The sequence below is a fragment of the Oncorhynchus masou genome, unplaced genomic scaffold, assembly GCF_036934945.1.
Source record: "Oncorhynchus masou masou isolate Uvic2021 unplaced genomic scaffold, UVic_Omas_1.1 unplaced_scaffold_1519, whole genome shotgun sequence".
NCBI lineage: Eukaryota > Metazoa > Chordata > Actinopteri > Salmoniformes > Salmonidae > Oncorhynchus > Oncorhynchus masou.
In genome coordinates this window covers 123,473-141,783 of record NW_027005213.1, presented here as the reverse complement: position 1 = coordinate 141,783, position 18,311 = coordinate 123,473, and the positions used below count along the sequence as shown (strand labels likewise).

The following is an 18,311-nucleotide window of genomic DNA, read 5'->3' as shown; positions in this document are numbered from 1 at the left end:
GAAAGTGGCATCGTTGCGACAATTGTGACGTCTGCCTGTTTTTAGTTGACGTTTAAACCCGTAAGGAAAAAATTTACGGGACCGGGACATATTTTTTTTGTTCACGCCAGTCTTGGATCAGTGTAAAATGGAGAGGCCACTTTACGTGACAGCATATAGACAATAAAACCAAGACTGGTAAGGCTCACTGCGGAAAAATAAGAACCGGTCTGTTTTGCTGGACGCGCTTCCTGTCAGGTGGTAACACATAGACACGCCCAATCGGGAAGTCTCCGGAAGTTAGTTAGCTATCTCATTTAGCTCCAAACAATATAATACACTTATACATATTTATTGTCAACGATGGACAAGCTTCGTAGTATGATAGGGGGACGAGAAGACAACGAGGAAGCAGGGCTCACGGCGCAGGTAACACAGCATGTTATTGTACTTTATCTAGGTTTACATTAGCTTGCTAGCTAGCTAACTTGCTAAATGCGAAACATTGGTTTTGACATATGAGTCGAGCGGTGTATTTCCGTGGACGATATCAAATGCATAATTTTCTTGTTCTTAGTCGCCACGAGTATTTAAACTAATACTATACCTTGTTATAATTGATACACATTATGTTGAGTGTATGTCGACTGTGCTGAAATAGTTTGGTGACTAGGTAGTAGGAGTAAAGCCGCGCATGCGCCGATGTTTTGACTTTAGAGATCTTAATTAATGAATTGTATGGCTTTGACAACTAATAATGTCTTATCGTTAATCCTGTGTATTTGTATGCATCACTGCTCATTTACATGCTTTCATAAGGAGATGGTGGATCAGATGAGGTAAGGTTTGTGTTGAACACTGGTTTTCTTCCACAAGAAGAAGCCTGTCTAATTCATTCACTTAGTGATACACTTAGTTGAAGACGTGCAGACATTGTGTTTATTTCCCCTTACTAGTAATGCACACTTCAAAAACAATGCTACTCCACCGATTTACATTAAAAACATGGCTTTCCTTTTCCTGTCTTCCTGTCAAATATTGATTAGCGCTGGTGTCATAGAAATTAACCTACGACCCTTGTTTTTTTTATTTTTTAACTATGTTGTTTTTTGTGTAACTGTGTTTGTGTAATTGTATGTTTTTGTGTGTACAAAAAGGGGCCTTACTTTATCTACTTTGCCACTGGTCAGCATGGTGGAAGCATCAGTAGGAAGAGAGGTCTGTGCTTTGGGTCGTTGCCCGTCTTGTCTTGTGACATCCTGCCATTATCCTCTCCTCAGGTTCTGGATGCCTCGACGCTCAGCTACAGCACCCGGGTGAAGTGGTTCGTCATATGCTTCGCGTCAGGCATCCTGTGCTCTATACTGGTGAGATTTCACCCTATTTCAGTGTTATTGTGAGTCTGTAACGGGGCCCTTTTCCCTAATATAGTGCACTATTTTTGACCTGGCCTGTACTCTATAGACCTATAGATGGGTTTGTTGTTTTGCAACAAAACTGATGAGTGTGCAATTATGGGACAAAAGAGACAGGGTTTGGCTTAGATTATTGATGGTATATTTTTTTATTTGTTTAACTAAGCAACTCAGTCAATGACGGCCTAGGAACAGTGGGTTAACTGCCTTGTTCAGGGGCAGAACGACAGATCTTTAACCTTGTCAGCTCGGGGATTAGATCCATCATCCTTCCGTTAACACTCTAACCACTAGGCTACCTGCCGCCCCCAATTTAAACTATTTAATTTCTAATGTTTTTATTGAAAACAAAGTTAGACAATGACTACTTGTCTTTAACAAATACATTGTTACAGTAGTTGACTCGCTAGCTAATTTTAGCCATATTAGCTGAGACGTGACATCATTCAAAACAAGACATGGTATCAATAACAAGACGAGCTGGAAGGAGATCACTCACCATTCCCTACATGACAGCGTCTTTGTCATTGTTGCTAGCTATCTGGCCATCCGGAACCATAACAACACACACGGCCTTCTGCCGCTTTGGCACGCATCATTTTGGTGACGACGTCAGCTAACCAGCCAAAATGAGCCTGCCCCCCCGTCCATAAAATCGCATAAATTCTAATCTAAAAGGCCAAACTGATCAGAGGTCAGTACTACTCTGAGACAGTTTTACAGGCCCTCCTGGCCTGTCTGTCTGGACCACGCCGGTAGTTTAATGAGTTTGTGTGTTGTTGACATTTTTTTTTAGTAAAGCAACTTTGTTCTAGAAAATACTTATTATTGTCTCACTCGCTGTTGTACTGTTTGGTTGCACATTCCCCCCCCCCCCTTCCCTTCCAATGCCCACGGCTGTTTCCGTCCACAAAGCACTTTCTTATCAGATTTTCTTCCTCGTGCACACTGTACAGTTCTGCCATCCACCTCAACAAACAAGTATCTGTCCACAGCATGATACCAGTGATGACTGTACTCTACAGTAAACCACATCATGATACCACTGATGACTGTACTCTACAGTAAACCACAGCATGATACCAGTGATGACTCTACAGTAAATCACATCATGATACCAGTGATGACTGTACTCTACAGTAAACCACATCATGATACCAGTGATGACTGTACTCTACAGTAAACCACATCATGATACCAGTGATGACTGTACTCTACAGTAAACCACATCATGATACCAGTGATGACTGTACTCTACAGTAAACCACATCATGATACCAGTGATGACTGTACTCTACAGTAAACCACATCATGATACCAGTGATGACTGTACTCTACAGTAAACCACAGCATGATACCAGTGATGACTGTACTCTACAGTAAACCACATCATGATACCAGTGATGACTGTACTCTACAGTAAACCACATCATGATACCAGTGATGACTGTACTCTACAGTAAACCACAGCATGATACCAGTGATGACAGTACTCTACAGTAAACCACATCATGATACCAGTGATGACTGTACTCTACAGTAAACCACATCATGATACCAGTGATGACTGTACTCTACAGTAAACCACATCATGATACCAGTGATGACTGTACTCTACAGTAAACCACATCATGATACCAGTGATGACTGTACTCTACAGTAAACCACATCATGATACCAGTGATGACTGTACTCTACAGTAAACCACAGCATGATACCAGTGATGACTGTACTCTACAGTAAACCACAGCATGATACCAGTGATGACTGTACTCTACAATAAACCACATCACGATACCAGTGATGACTGTACTCTACAATAAACCACATCACGATACCAGTGATGACTGTACTCTACAGTAAACCACAGCAGTGTCCTCTATCAAGCCATAAGGTTATCATTTACATTTACATTTAAGTCATTTAGCAGACGCTCTTATCCAGAGCGACTTACAAATTGGTGAATTCACCTTCTGACATCAGTGGAACAGCCACTTTACAATAGTGCATCTAAATCATTTAAGGGGGGTGGGGTGAGAAGGATTGCTTTATCCTATCCTAGGTATTCCTTGAAGAGGTGGGGTTTCAGGTGTCTCCGGAAGGTGGTGATTGACTCCGCTGTCCTGGCGTCGTGAGGGAGTTTGTTCCACCATTGGGGGGCCAGAGCAGCGAACAGTTTTGACTGGGCTGAGCGGGAACTGTGTTATGGGCTGGCCTGCCTACAGAACAGTTGTCTCCTCTGTTAGTGTGGTTATGGGCTGGCCTGCCTACAGAACAGTTGTCTCCTCTGTTAGTGTGGTTATGGGCTGGCCTGCCTACAGAACAGTTGTCTCCTCTGTTAGTGTGGTTATGGGCTGGCCTGCCTACAGACCAGTTGTCTCCTCTGTTAGTGTGGTTATGGGCTGGTCTACAGAACAGTTGTCTCCTCTGTTAGTGTGGTTATGGGCTGGCCTGCCTACAGAACAGTTGTCTCCTCTGTTAGTGTGGTTATGGGCTGGCCTGCCTACAGAACAGTTGTCTCCTCTGTTAGTGTGGTTATGGGCTGGCCTACAGAACAGTTCTCTCCTCTGTTAGTGTGGTTATGGGCTGGCCTACAGAACAGTTGTCTCCTCTGTTAGTGTGGTTATGGGCCTGCCTACAGTTGTCTCCTCTGTTAGTGTGGTTATGGGCTGGCCTGCCTACAGAACAGTTGTCCCCTCTGTTAGTGTGGTTATGGGCTGGCCTGCCTACAGAACAGTTGTCTCCTCTGTTAGTGTGGTTATGGGCTGGCCTGCCTACAGAACAGTTGTCTCCTCTGTTAGTGTGGTTATGGGCTGGCCTACAGAACAGTTGTCTCCTCTGTTAGTGTGGTTATGGGCTGGCCTGCCTACAGTTGTCTCCTCTGTTAGTGTGGTTATGGGCTGGCCTGCCTACAGAACAGTTGTCTCCTCTGTTAGTGTGGTTATGGGCTGGCCTACAGAACAGTTGTCTCCTCTGTTAGTGTGGTTATGGGCTGGCCTGCCTACAGAACAGTTGTCTCCTCTGTTAGTGTGGTTATGGGCTGGCCTACAGAACCGTTGTCTCCTCTGTTAGTGTGGTTATGGGCTGGCCTGCCTACAGAACCGTTGTCTCCTCTGTTAGTGTGGTTATGGGCTGGCCTGCCTACAGAACAGTTGTCTCCTCTGTTAGTGTGGTTATGGACTGGCCTGCCTACAGAACAGTTGTCTCCTCTGTTAGTGTGGTTATGGGCTGGCCTGCCTACAGAACCGTTGTCTCCTCTGTTAGTGTGGTTATGGGCTGGCCTACAGAACCGTTGTCTCCTCTGTTAGTGTGGTTATGGGCTGGCCTGCCTACAGAACCGTTGTCTCCTCTGTTAGTGTGGTTATGGGCTGGCCTACAGAACAGTTGTCTCCTCTGTTAGTGTGGTTATGGGCTGGCCTGCCTACAGAACAGTTGTCCCTCTGTTAGTGTGGTTATGGGCTGGCCTACAGAACAGTTGTCTCCTCTGTTAGTGTGGTTATGGGCTGGCCTGCCTACAGAACAATTGTCTCCTCTGTTAGTGTGGTTATGGGCTGGCCTACAGAACAGTTGTCTCCTCTGTTAGTGTGGTTATGGGCCTGCCTACAGAACAGTTGTCCCCTCTGTTAGTGTGGTTATGGGCTGGCCTACAGAACAGTTGTCTCCTCTGTTAGTGTGGTTATGGGCTGGCCTACAGAACAGTTGTCTCCTCTGTTAGTGTGGTTATGGGCTGGCCTACATAACAGTTGTCTCCTCTGTTAGTGTGGTTATGGGCTGGCCTGCCTACAGAACAGTTGTCTCCTCTGTTAGTGTGGTTATTGGCCTGCCTACAGAACAGTTGTCTCCTCTGTTAGTGTGGTTATGGGCTTGCCTACAGAACAGTTGTCTCCTCTGTTAGTGTGGTTATGGGCTGGCCTACAGAACAGTTGTCTCCTCTGTTAGTGTGGTTATGGGCTGGCCTACAGAACAGTTGTCTCCTCTGTTAGTGTGGTTATGGGCTGGCCTACATAACAGTTGTCTCCTCTGTTAGTGTGGTTATGGGCTGGCCTACAGAACAGTTGTCTCCTCTGTTAGTGTGGTTATGGGCTGGCCTACAGAACAGTTGTCTCCTCTGTTAGTGTGGTTATGGGCCTGCCTACAGAACAGTTGTCCCCTCTGTTAGTGTGGTTATGGGCTGGCCTACAGAACAGTTGTCTCCTCTGTTAGTGTGGTTATGGGCTGGCCTACAGAACAGTTGTCTCCTCTGTTAGTGTGGTTATGGGCTGGCCTACAGAACAGTTGTCCCCTCTGTTAGTGTGGTTATGGGCTGGCCTGCCTACAGAACAGTTGTCTCCTCTGTTAGTGTGGTTGTGGGCTGGCCTGCCTACAGAACAGTTGTCTCCTCTGTTAGTGTGGTTATGGGCTGGCCTGCCTACATAACAGTTGTCCCCTCTGTTAGTGTGGTTATGGGCTGGCCTGCCTACAGAACAGTTGTCTCCTCTGTTAGTGTGGTTGTGGGCTGGCCTGCCTACAGAACAGTTGTCTCCTCTGTTAGTGTGGTTGTGGGCTGGCCTGCCTACAGAACAGTTGTCTCCTCTGTTAGTGTGGTTATGGGCTGGCCTGCCTACAGAACAGTTGTCTCCTCTGTTAGTGTGGTTATGGGCTGGCCTGCCTACAGAACAGTTGTCTCCTCTGTTAGTGTGGTTATGGGCTGGCCTACAGAACCGTTGTCTCCTCTGTTAGTGTGGTTATGGGCTGGCCTGCCTACAGAACAGTTGTCTCCTCTGTTAGTGTGGTTATGGGCTGGCCTACAGAACCGTTGTCTCCTCTGTTAGTGTGGTTATGGGCTGGCCTACAGAACCGTTGTCTCCTCTGTTAGTGTGGTTATGGGCTGGCCTGCCTACAGAACCGTTGTCTCCTCTGTTAGTGTGGTTATGGGCTGGCCTACAGAACAGTTGTCCCCTCTGTTAGTGTGGTTATGGGCTGGCCTACAGAACAGTTGTCTCCTCTGTTAGTGTGGTTATGGGCTGGCCTACAGAACAGTTGTCTCCTCTGTTAGTGTGGTTATGGGATGGCCTGCCTACAGAACCGTTGTCTCCTCTGTTAGTGTGGTTATGGGCCTGCCTACAGTTGTCTCCTCTGTTAGTGTGGTTATGGGCTGGCCTGCCTACAGAACAGTTGTCTCCTCTGTTAGTGTGGTTATGGGCTGGCCTACAGAACAGTTGTCTCCTCTGTTAGTGTGGTTATGGGCTGGCCTACAGAACAGTTGTCTCCTCTGTTAGTGTGGTTTTGGGCTGGCCTACAGAACAGTTGTCTCCTCTGTTAGTGTGGTTATGGGCTGGCCTACAGACCAATTGTCTCCTCTGTTAGTGTGGTTATGGGCTGGCCTGCCTACAGAACAGTTGTCTCCTCTGTTAGTGTGGTTATGGGCTGGCCTACAGAACAGTTGTCTCCTCTGTTAGTGTGGTTATGGGCTGGCCTACAGAACAGTTGTCCCCTCTGTTAGTGTGGTTATGGGCTGGCCTGCCTACAGAACAGTTGTCTCCTCTGTTAGTGTGGTTGTGGGCTGGCCTGCCTACAGAACAGTTGTCTCCTCTGTTAGTGTGGTTATGGGCTGGCCTGTCTACAGAACAGTTGTCTCCTCTGTTAGTGTGGTTATGGGCTGGCCTGCCTACATAACAGTTGTCCCCTCTGTTAGTGTGGTTATGGGCTGGCCTGCCTACAGAACAGTTGTCTCCTCTGTTAGTGTGGTTGTGGGCTGGCCTGCCTACAGAACAGTTGTCTCCTCTGTTAGTGTGGTTGTGGGCTGGCCTGCCTACAGAACAGTTGTCTCCTCTGTTAGTGTGGTTGTGGGCTGGCCTGCCTACAGAACAGTTGTCTCCTCTGTTAGTGTGGTTATGGGCTGGCCTGCCTACAGAACAGTTGTCTCCTCTGTTAGTGTGGTTATGGGCTGGCCTACAGAACAGTTGTCTCCTCTGTTAGTGTGGTTATGGGCTGGCCTGCCTACATAACAGTTGTCTCCTCTGTTAGTGTGGTTATGGGCTGGCCTACAGAACCGTTGTCTCCTCTGTTAGTGTGGTTATGGGCTGGCCTACAGAACCGTTGTCTCCTCTGTTAGTGTGGTTATGGGCTGGCCTGCCTACAGAACCGTTGTCTCCTCTGTTAGTGTGGTTATGGGCTGGCCTGCCTACAGAACAGTTGTCTCCTCTGTTAGTGTGGTTATGGGCTGGCCTACAGAACAGTTGTCTCCTCTGTTAGTGTGGTTATGGGCTGGCCTACAGAACAGTTGTCTCCTCTGTTAGTGTGGTTATGGGCTGGCCTACAGAACCGTTGTCTCCTCTGTTAGTGTGGTTATGGGCTGGCCTACAGAACAGTTGTCTCCTCTGTTAGTGTGGTTATGGGATGGCCTGCCTACAGAACCGTTGTCTCCTCTGTTAGTGTGGTTATGGGCCTGCCTACAGTTGTCTCCTCTGTTAGTGTGGTTATGGGCTGGCCTGCCTACAGAACAGTTGTCCCCTCTGTTAGTGTGGTTATGGGCTGGCCTGCCTACAGAACAGTTGTCTCCTCTGTTAGTGTGGTTATGGGCTGGCCTGCCTACAGAACAGTTGTCTCCTCTGTTAGTGTGGTTATGGGCTGGCCTACAGAACAGTTGTCTCCTCTGTTAGTGTGGTTATGGGCTGGCCTGCCTACAGTTGTCTCCTCTGTTAGTGTGGTTATGGGCTGGCCTGCCTACAGAACAGTTGTCTCCTCTGTTAGTGTGGTTATGGGCTGGCCTACAGAACAGTTGTCTCCTCTGTTAGTGTGGTTATGGGCTGGCCTGCCTACAGAACAGTTGTCTCCTCTGTTAGTGTGGTTATGGGCTGGCCTACAGAACCGTTGTCTCCTCTGTTAGTGTGGTTATGGGCTGGCCTGCCTACAGAACCGTTGTCTCCTCTGTTAGTGTGGTTATGGGCTGGCCTGCCTACAGAACAGTTGTCTCCTCTGTTAGTGTGGTTATGGACTGGCCTGCCTACAGAACAGTTGTCTCCTCTGTTAGTGTGGTTATGGGCTGGCCTGCCTACAGAACCGTTGTCTCCTCTGTTAGTGTGGTTATGGGCTGGCCTACAGAACCGTTGTCTCCTCTGTTAGTGTGGTTATGGGCTGGCCTGCCTACAGAACCGTTGTCTCCTCTGTTAGTGTGGTTATGGGCTGGCCTACAGAACAGTTGTCTCCTCTGTTAGTGTGGTTATGGGCTGGCCTGCCTACAGAACAGTTGTCCCTCTGTTAGTGTGGTTATGGGCTGGCCTACAGAACAGTTGTCTCCTCTGTTAGTGTGGTTATGGGCTGGCCTGCCCTACAGAACAATTGTCTCCTCTGTTAGTGTGGTTATGGGCTGGCCTACAGAACAGTTGTCTCCTCTGTTAGTGTGGTTATGGGCCTGCCTACAGAACAGTTGTCCCCTCTGTTAGTGTGGTTATGGGCTGGCCTACAGAACAGTTGTCTCCTCTGTTAGTGTGGTTATGGGCTGGCCTACAGAACAGTTGTCTCCTCTGTTAGTGTGGTTATGGGCTGGCCTACATAACAGTTGTCTCCTCTGTTAGTGTGGTTATGGGCTGGCCTGCCTACAGAACAGTTGTCTCCTCTGTTAGTGTGGTTATTGGCCTGCCTACAGAACAGTTGTCTCCTCTGTTAGTGTGGTTATGGGCTGGCCTGCCTACAGAACAGTTGTCTCCTCTGTTAGTGTGGTTATGGGCTGGCCTACAGAACAGTTGTCTCCTCTGTTAGTGTGGTTATGGGCTGGCCTACAGAACAGTTGTCTCCTCTGTTAGTGTGGTTATGGGCTGGCCTACATAACAGTTGTCTCCTCTGTTAGTGTGGTTATGGGCTGGCCTACAGAACAGTTGTCTCCTCTGTTAGTGTGGTTATGGGCTGGCCTACAGAACAGTTGTCTCCTCTGTTAGTGTGGTTATGGGCCTGCCTACAGAACAGTTGTCCCCTCTGTTAGTGTGGTTATGGGCTGGCCTACAGAACAGTTGTCTCCTCTGTTAGTGTGGTTATGGGCTGGCCTACAGAACAGTTGTCTCCTCTGTTAGTGTGGTTATGGGCTGGCCTACAGAACAGTTGTCCCCTCTGTTAGTGTGGTTATGGGCTGGCCTGCCTACAGAACAGTTGTCTCCTCTGTTAGTGTGGTTGTGGGCTGGCCTGCCTACAGAACAGTTGTCTCCTCTGTTAGTGTGGTTATGGGCTGGCCTGCCTACATAACAGTTGTCCCCTCTGTTAGTGTGGTTATGGGCTGGCCTGCCTACAGAACAGTTGTCTCCTCTGTTAGTGTGGTTGTGGGCTGGCCTGCCTACAGAACAGTTGTCTCCTCTGTTAGTGTGGTTGTGGGCTGGCCTGCCTACAGAACAGTTGTCTCCTCTGTTAGTGTGGTTATGGGCTGGCCTGCCTACAGAACAGTTGTCTCCTCTGTTAGTGTGGTTATGGGCTGGCCTGCCTACAGAACAGTTGTCTCCTCTGTTAGTGTGGTTATGGGCTGGCCTACAGAACCGTTGTCTCCTCTGTTAGTGTGGTTATGGGCTGGCCTGCCTACAGAACAGTTGTCTCCTCTGTTAGTGTGGTTATGGGCTGGCCTACAGAACCGTTGTCTCCTCTGTTAGTGTGGTTATGGGCTGGCCTACAGAACCGTTGTCTCCTCTGTTAGTGTGGTTATGGGCTGGCCTGCCTACAGAACCGTTGTCTCCTCTGTTAGTGTGGTTATGGGCTGGCCTACAGAACAGTTGTCCCCTCTGTTAGTGTGGTTATGGGCTGGCCTACAGAACAGTTGTCTCCTCTGTTAGTGTGGTTATGGGCTGGCCTACAGAACAGTTGTCTCCTCTGTTAGTGTGGTTATGGGATGGCCTGCCTACAGAACCGTTGTCTCCTCTGTTAGTGTGGTTATGGGCCTGCCTACAGTTGTCTCCTCTGTTAGTGTGGTTATGGGCTGGCCTGCCTACAGAACAGTTGTCTCCTCTGTTAGTGTGGTTATGGGCTGGCCTACAGAACAGTTGTCTCCTCTGTTAGTGTGGTTATGGGCTGGCCTACAGAACAGTTGTCTCCTCTGTTAGTGTGGTTATGGGCTGGCCTACAGAACAGTTGTCTCCTCTGTTAGTGTGGTTATGGGCTGGCCTACAGACCAATTGTCTCCTCTGTTAGTGTGGTTATGGGCTGGCCTGCCTACAGAACAGTTGTCTCCTCTGTTAGTGTGGTTATGGGCTGGCCTACAGAACAGTTGTCTCCTCTGTTAGTGTGGTTATGGGCTGGCCTACAGAACAGTTGTCCCCTCTGTTAGTGTGGTTATGGGCTGGCCTGCCTACAGAACAGTTGTCTCCTCTGTTAGTGTGGTTGTGGGCTGGCCTGCCTACAGAACAGTTGTCTCCTCTGTTAGTGTGGTTATGGGCTGGCCTGTCTACAGAACAGTTGTCTCCTCTGTTAGTGTGGTTATGGGCTGGCCTGCCTACATAACAGTTGTCCCCTCTGTTAGTGTGGTTATGGGCTGGCCTGCCTACAGAACAGTTGTCTCCTCTGTTAGTGTGGTTGTGGGCTGGCCTGCCTACAGAACAGTTGTCTCCTCTGTTAGTGTGGTTGTGGGCTGGCCTGCCTACAGAACAGTTGTCTCTCTGTTAGTGTGGTTGTGGGCTGGCCTGCCTACAGAACAGTTGTCTCCTCTGTTAGTGTGGTTATGGGCTGGCCTGCCTACAGAACAGTTGTCTCCTCTGTTAGTGTGGTTATGGGCTGGCCTACAGAACAGTTGTCTCCTCTGTTAGTGTGGTTATGGGCTGGCCTGCCTACATAACAGTTGTCTCCTCTGTTAGTGTGGTTATGGGCTGGCCTACAGAACCGTTGTCTCCTCTGTTAGTGTGGTTATGGGCTGGCCTACAGAACCGTTGTCTCCTCTGTTAGTGTGGTTATGGGCTGGCCTGCCTACAGAACCGTTGTCTCCTCTGTTAGTGTGGTTATGGGCTGGCCTGCCTACAGAACAGTTGTCTCCTCTGTTAGTGTGGTTATGGGCTGGCCTACAGAACAGTTGTCTCCTCTGTTAGTGTGGTTATGGGCTGGCCTACAGAACAGTTGTCTCCTCTGTTAGTGTGGTTATGGGCTGGCCTACAGAACCGTTGTCTCCTCTGTTAGTGTGGTTATGGGCTGGCCTACAGAACAGTTGTCTCCTCTGTTAGTGTGGTTATGGGATGGCCTGCCTACAGAACCGTTGTCTCCTCTGTTAGTGTGGTTATGGGCCTGCCTACAGTTGTCTCCTCTGTTAGTGTGGTTATGGGCTGGCCTGCCTACAGAACAGTTGTCTCCTCTGTTAGTGTGGTTATGGGCTGGCCTGCCTACAGAACAGTTGTCTCCTCTGTTAGTGTGGTTGTGGGCTGGCCTGCCTACAGAACAGTTGTCTCCTCTGTTAGTGTGGTTATGGGCTGGCCTGCCTACAGAACAGTTGTCTCCTCTGTTAGTGTGGTTATGGGCTGGCCTACAGAACAGTTGTCTCCTCTGTTAGTGTGGTTATGGGCTGGCCTGCCTACAGAACAGTTGTCTCCTCTGTTAGTGTGGTTATGGGCTGGCCTACAGAACAGTTGTCTCCTCTGTTAGTGTGGTTATGGGCTGGCCTGCCTACAGAACAGTTGTCTCCTCTGTTAGTGTGGTTATGGGCTGGCCTACAGAACAGTTGTCTCCTCTGTTAGTGTGGTTATGGGCTGGCCTACAGAACAGTTGTCTCCTACAGAACAGCTCCTCTGTTAGTGTGGTTATGGGCCTGCCTACAGTTGTCTCCTCTGTTAGTGTGGTTATGGGCTGGCCTACAGAACAGTTGTCCCCTCTGTTAGTGTGGTTATGGGCTGGCCTGCCTACAGAACAGTTGTCTCCTCTGTTAGTGTGGTTATGGGCTGGCCTGCCTACAGAACAGTTGTCTCCTCTGTTACTGTGGTTATGGGCTGGCCTACAGAACAGTTGTCTCCTCTGTTAGTGTGGTTATGGGCTGGCCTACAGAACAGTTGTCTCCTCTGTTAGTGTGGTTATGGGCTGGCCTGCCTACAGAACAGTTGTCTCCTCTGTTAGTGTGGTTATGGGCTGGCCTACAGAACAGTTGTCCCCTCTGTTAGTGTGGTTATGGGCTGGCCTGCCTACATAACAGTTGTCCCCTCTGTTAGTGTGGTTATGGGCTGGCCTGCCTACAGAACAGTTGTCTCCTCTGTTAGTGTGGTTATGGGCTGGCCTGCCTACAGAACAGTTGTCCCCTCTGTTAGTGTGGTTATGGGCTGGCCTGCCTACAGACCAGTTGTCCCCTCTGTTAGTGTGGTTATGGGCTGGCCTACAGAACAGTTGTCTCCTCTGTTAGTGTGGTTATGGGCTGGCCTGCCTACAGAACCGTTGTCTCCTCTGTTAGTGTGGTTATGGGCAGGCCTACAGAACCGTTGTCTCCTCTGTTAGTGTGGTTATGGGCTGGCCTGCCTACAGAACCGTTGTCTCCTCTGTTAGTGTGGTTATGGGCTGGCCTACAGAACAGTTGTCTCCTCTGTTAGTGTGGTTATGGGCTGGCCTGCCTACAGAACAGTTGTCTCCTCTGTTAGTGTGGTTATGGGCTGGCCTGCCTACAGAACAGTTGTCTCCTCTGTTAGTGTGGTTATGGGCTGGCCTGCCTACAGAACCGTTGTCTCCTCTGTTAGTGTGGTTATGGGCTGGCCTACAGAACCGTTGTCTCCTCTGTTAGTGTGGTTATGGGCTGGCCTACAGAACCGTTGTCTCCTCTGTTAGTGTGGTTATGGGCTGGCCTACAGAACCGTTGTCCCCTCTGTTAGTGTGGTTATGGGCTGGCCTGCCTACATAACAGTTGTCCCCTCTGTTAGTGTGGTTATGGGCTGGCCTACATAACAGTTGTCTCCTCTGTTAGTGTGGTTATGGGCTGGCCTGCCTACAGAACCGTTGTCTCCTCTGTTAGTGTGGTTATGGGCTGGCCTACAGAACCGTTGTCTCCTCTGTTAGTGTGGTTATGGGCTGGCCTACAGAACCGTTGTCCCCTCTGTTAGTGTGGTTATGGGCTGGCCTGCCTACATAACAGTTGTCCCCTCTGTTAGTGCGGTTATGGGCTGGCCTGCCTACAGAACAGTTGTCCCCTCTGTTAGTGTGGTTATGGGCTGGCCTACAGAACCGTTGTCTCCTCTGTTAGTGTGGTTATGGGCTGGCCTGCCTACAGAACCGTTGTCTCCTCTGTTAGTGTGGTTATGGGCTGGCCTACAGAACCGTTGTCTCCTCTGTTAGTGTGGTTATGGGCTGGCCTACAGAACCGTTGTCCCCTCTGTTAGTGTGGTTATGGGCTGGCCTGCCTACATAACAGTTGTCCCCTCTGTTAGTGTGGTTATGGGCTGGCCTACATAACAGTTGTCTCCTCTGTTAGTGTGGTTATGGGCTGGCCTGCCTACAGAACCGTTGTCTCCTCTGTTAGTGTGGTTATGGGCTGGCCTACAGAACCGTTGTCTCCTCTGTTAGTGTGGTTATGGGCTGGCCTACAGAACCGTTGTCCCCTCTGTTAGTGTGGTTATGGGCTGGCCTGCCTACATAACAGTTGTCCCCTCTGTTAGTGCGGTTATGGGCTGGCCTGCCTACAGAACAGTTGTCCCCTCTGTTAGTGTGGTTATGGGCTGGCCTACAGAACAGTTGTCTCCTCTGTTAGTGTGGTTATGGGCTGGCCTACAGAACAGTTGTCCCCTCTGTTAGTGTGGTTATGGGCTGGCCTACAGAAGGAGTGTACTGATAACAACTCTGGAGACTGATTATTCACATCGTGTTAACAACACTGGTAACAGCCATTCATAACAGAGGCCATATATATAATTTTTTTCCCTCTCGTTCATCATCAATTCTACTAGTTCAGGAATGTGTCTTAACATTAATCATATATTTGTATTCACCATTTGGTCTTTCATTAGGAGATGGATCAGATCAGGTTGGTGTTAAACACCATGGGTTTATTCCACAAGAACCAAGCCTTTATCTAATAGCCTACAGCAGGGCTCTCCAACCCTGTTCCTGGAGAGGTACCCTCCTGTAGGTTTATATCAGGGCTCTCCAACCCTGTTCCTGGAGAGATACCCTCCTGTAGGTTTATATCAGGGCTCTCCAACCCTGTTCCTGGAGAGGTACCCTCCTGTAGGTTTATATCAGGGCTCTCCAACCCTGTTCCTGGAGAGGTACCCTCCTGTAGGTTTATATCAGGGCTCTCCAACCCTATTCCTGGAGAGGTACCCTCCTGTAGGTTTATACCAGGGCTCTCCAACCCTGTTCCTGGAGAGATGCCCTCCTGTAGGTTTATATCAGGGCTCTCCAACCCTGTTCCTGGAGAGGTACCCTCCTGTAGGTTTATATCAGGGCGCTCCAACCCTGGTCCTGGAGAGATACCCTCCTGTAGGTTTTAACTCCAACCCTGTTCCTGGAGAGGTACCCTCCTGTAGGTTTACATCAGGGCTCTCCAACCCTGTTCCTGGAGAGATACCCTCCTGTAGGTTTATATCAGGGCTCTCCGACCCTGTTCCTACAGGAGGGTATAGCTATAGCTAAATGAGTCAAAGATCCTGTTTTTGTGAACCAGCATGTCCATGTGTAGAAAGTGATATGGTGTTTCACCACTAGGTGGCGATCATGTAACAATGTACTTGTAACATTTCAGGGAACCATTTTCCTGAGGCCCACAGATCGTTCTTGTTCAAAATAAACAACAAAAGCAATACAAATATTATCATTTTAAATGATTCGACTTACCTGATATTTACCAAATAGCCTAATTCCAGGTAACATTGATCCGGCGTACCTCTTGTCTTCCAGGAGTTTTATAGCCGATCAGACTGCTCATGCAAACTGATGGGAGGATGATGCCTAGATGGACCTAGTAACAATTTCATTTTTGTTTGTTTTTTAACCAGGGCACTGCACTGCTGTTCTTACCCAATGGCACCAAGCTGTTTGCTGTGTTCTACACACTCGGTAACCTTGCTGCACTCTCCAGGTGAGTCTAGTCACTCATTTTGTTTATGGTCTGCTACCAATACCGTTGTTACTTGCCAGAGCTAGCGACCAAGCTATTTCCAGTACAATAAATTCAGGAATTAAGCTAAAAGCTAATTATACTAAATGCATACATATTTCAGACTTTTGACATTTTAAAATGACATTACACTTCAACTCTAATGTATTGTGAGGTTATTACACTGTGAGTTCCCTCCTATCCATTTAACTTGACTTTGGATGGACTCGGACCCAGACACCTCAGGTTGTTGGTGTTTTCTAACATCTGTGTGTCGATGTGAGCGGTAAATACCACTCTGCTCACGTGATTGATGGGGAGACTAAGCTTTTTGTTGTCCACACTTTACAAATGACCTATCGATTATCGATCTCCTGTCCCGTCACTCAGCTTGGAGTGTACTCGGTAGCAGTCTGTAAAGTAGCTGCCAAAGTCTCATTTCAGTTCATTGTCGAGGGCTGTTCCAAGTCACGGAATCTAGAATTAGAATTCTGTCCCTGTTCTAGAATTAGAATTCTGTCCCTGTTCTAGAATTAGAATTCTGTCCCTGTTCTAGAACTAGAATTCTGTCCCTGTTCTAGAATTAGAATTCTGTCCCTGTTCTAGCGGTTCTCTTTCTATGTTTCACGTGTCAGTAAGACCACTTGGTTTGTCTGTCATACTATGCAGTAGTTGTTTTAAATGTTGAGACAGAACAGACGCGTGGTGGACGGGTTCCCCATTGAGCTTGGTGTAGTAGTCCTGTGTGGTTCAGTAGGTAAGACACTAACAAACACCAAGGTCATAGGTTCATTTCCCGCAGGGATCACACACACACCATTTTGTTTTGTCCCCATGCACTCACTGTACTGGAAGTAAGTTGCTTTGGACACAATGTACAGCTGTCTAGGATTCATTGTGGTATAGGGTTTCTACGGTTTAGGACATTTTTGCACAGTTCAGTAATGTCTTTTGATTGAATTCCTGATGATGGATCAGGTCTGTTGGGTTTAGTTCTCTATCTAAGAATCAAGAGAGGGTTTAGTTCTCTATCTAAGAATCAAGAGAGGGTTTAGTTCTCTATCTAAGAATCAACAGGGTTTAGTTCTCTATCTAAGAATCAAGACAGGGTTTAGTTCTCTATCTAAGAATCAAGACAGGGTTTAGTTCTCTATCTAAGAATCAAGAGAGGGTTTAGTTCTCTATCTATGAATCAACAGGGTTTAGTTCTCTATCTAAGAATCAAGACAGGGTTTAGTTCTCTATCTAAGAATCAAGAGAGGGTTGAGCTGCCAGATAATTGTATTACACGTGACTCTCTCCAAGATTTGTATATATATATATAATGACTCTAAAAATGGGACCCAATGCCTTGCTTGGCACTCAGCATAAAGGAAAATTGATTGGGGATAAGGCCCTACGACAGACTAGCGTCATGTCCAGGGGGTGGAATTGTACATCAGGAGATGGGCTCCTGCCCCCAATGGGCCGTTGTAGCTCAGACAAGGCTAACTTGTCAAACGCTGACTTACTATAATACTGAACAAAAATATAAACTCAACATGCAACAATTTCAAAGATTTTACTGAGTTAGTTCACTGGTAAGGAAATCAGTCCATTTTTAAATAAATTCATTAAATCAAATCCAATTTTGTCACATGCACCAAATACAGCAGGTATTAGACCTTACTGTGAAATGCTTACTTTCAAGCTCTTAAACCAACAATCCAGTTAAGAAAATATGTACTAAATAAAGTAAATAATGACTGAACAGTTATCCCCTCTGGGCAGCTCCCGTGTGGTGCAGTGGTCTAAGACACTGCATCTTAATGCAAGAGGAGTCACTGCAGTCCCTGGTTCGAATCCAGGCTGCATCACATTCGGCCGTAATTGGTAGTCCCATAGGGCGCCTGGGGCCACCGATTGGCCCAGCGTCATCTGGGTTTGGCCGGGGTAGGCCGTCATTGTAAATAAGAATTTTGTTTTTGATTGACTTGCCAAGTTGGTCCTAGACTTGGCGCTCCGGTACCACATGCCGTGTGGTAGCAGAGAGAACAGTTTATGACTTGGGTGACTGGAGTCTGACAATTGTTTTGGGCCTCAAAAGGACACTGCCTGGTCCTGGATGTCAGGTAGCTAGGTCCCAGTGATGTACTGGGCCGTACGCAGTACACGCCTTACGGTTGGATGCCGAGCAGTTGCCATACCAGGCGGCGATGCAACCGGTCAGGATGCTCTCGATGGTGCAGCTGTACAACTTTTTGAAGATCTGTCAGTCTCCTGAGGGGGGGTGTTGTCGTGCACTCTTCACGACTGTCTTTGTGTGTTTGGACCATGATAGTTTGTTGGTGATGTGGACACCAAGGAACTTGAAGCTCTCAACCTGCTCTACTCAAGCCCCGTCGATGAGAATGGGGGCGTGTTCAGTCCTCCTTTTCCTGTAGTCTGCGATCAGCTCCTTTGTCTTGCTCACGTTGAGGGGGAGGTTGTTGTCCTGGCTCCACACGGCCAGGTCTCTGACCACCTCCTTATTGGCTATCTCATCGTTGTCGGTGATCAGGCCCTACCACCGTTGTGTTGTCAGCAAACTTAATGATGGAGTTGGAGTCGTGTTTGGCCACGCAGTTGTGGGTGAACAGGGAGTACAGGAAGAGACTAAGCATGTACCCCTGAGGGGCCCCCATGTTGAGGATTAGCGTGATAATGTGTTGTTGCCTACCCTTAACACCTGGGGGCCGGCCCATCATAAAGTCCAGGACCCAGTTGTAGGGGGAGGTGTTTAGTCCCAGAGTCATTAGCTTAGTGATGAGCTTTGAGGGCACTATGGTGTTGATCGCTGAGCTGTAGGTAATGAACAGCTTTGAGATTGCGTCATCTGTGGATCTGTTGGGGCGATATGCAAATTGGAGTGGGTCTAGAGTTTCCAGGATGAT

At 48.3% G+C, this 18,311-nt stretch overlaps 1 protein-coding gene across 1 annotated transcript in view; it reads left to right on the top strand.

Annotated features, from left to right (window-relative positions):
• The first annotated feature begins 237 nt into the window (after positions 1–237).
• Positions 238–18,311, top strand: part of LOC135531116 (vesicle transport protein SFT2A-like) — a 55,931-nt gene continuing 37,857 nt past the window's right edge. The window contains exons 1-3 of the mRNA XM_064959235.1: positions 238–408; positions 1,260–1,346; positions 15,299–15,381. Of these exons, the coding sequence (XP_064815307.1) occupies positions 343–408; positions 1,260–1,346; positions 15,299–15,381 (236 nt within the window). The 5' untranslated portion in view covers positions 238–342. The remainder of the gene's footprint in view (positions 409–1,259; positions 1,347–15,298; positions 15,382–18,311) is intronic.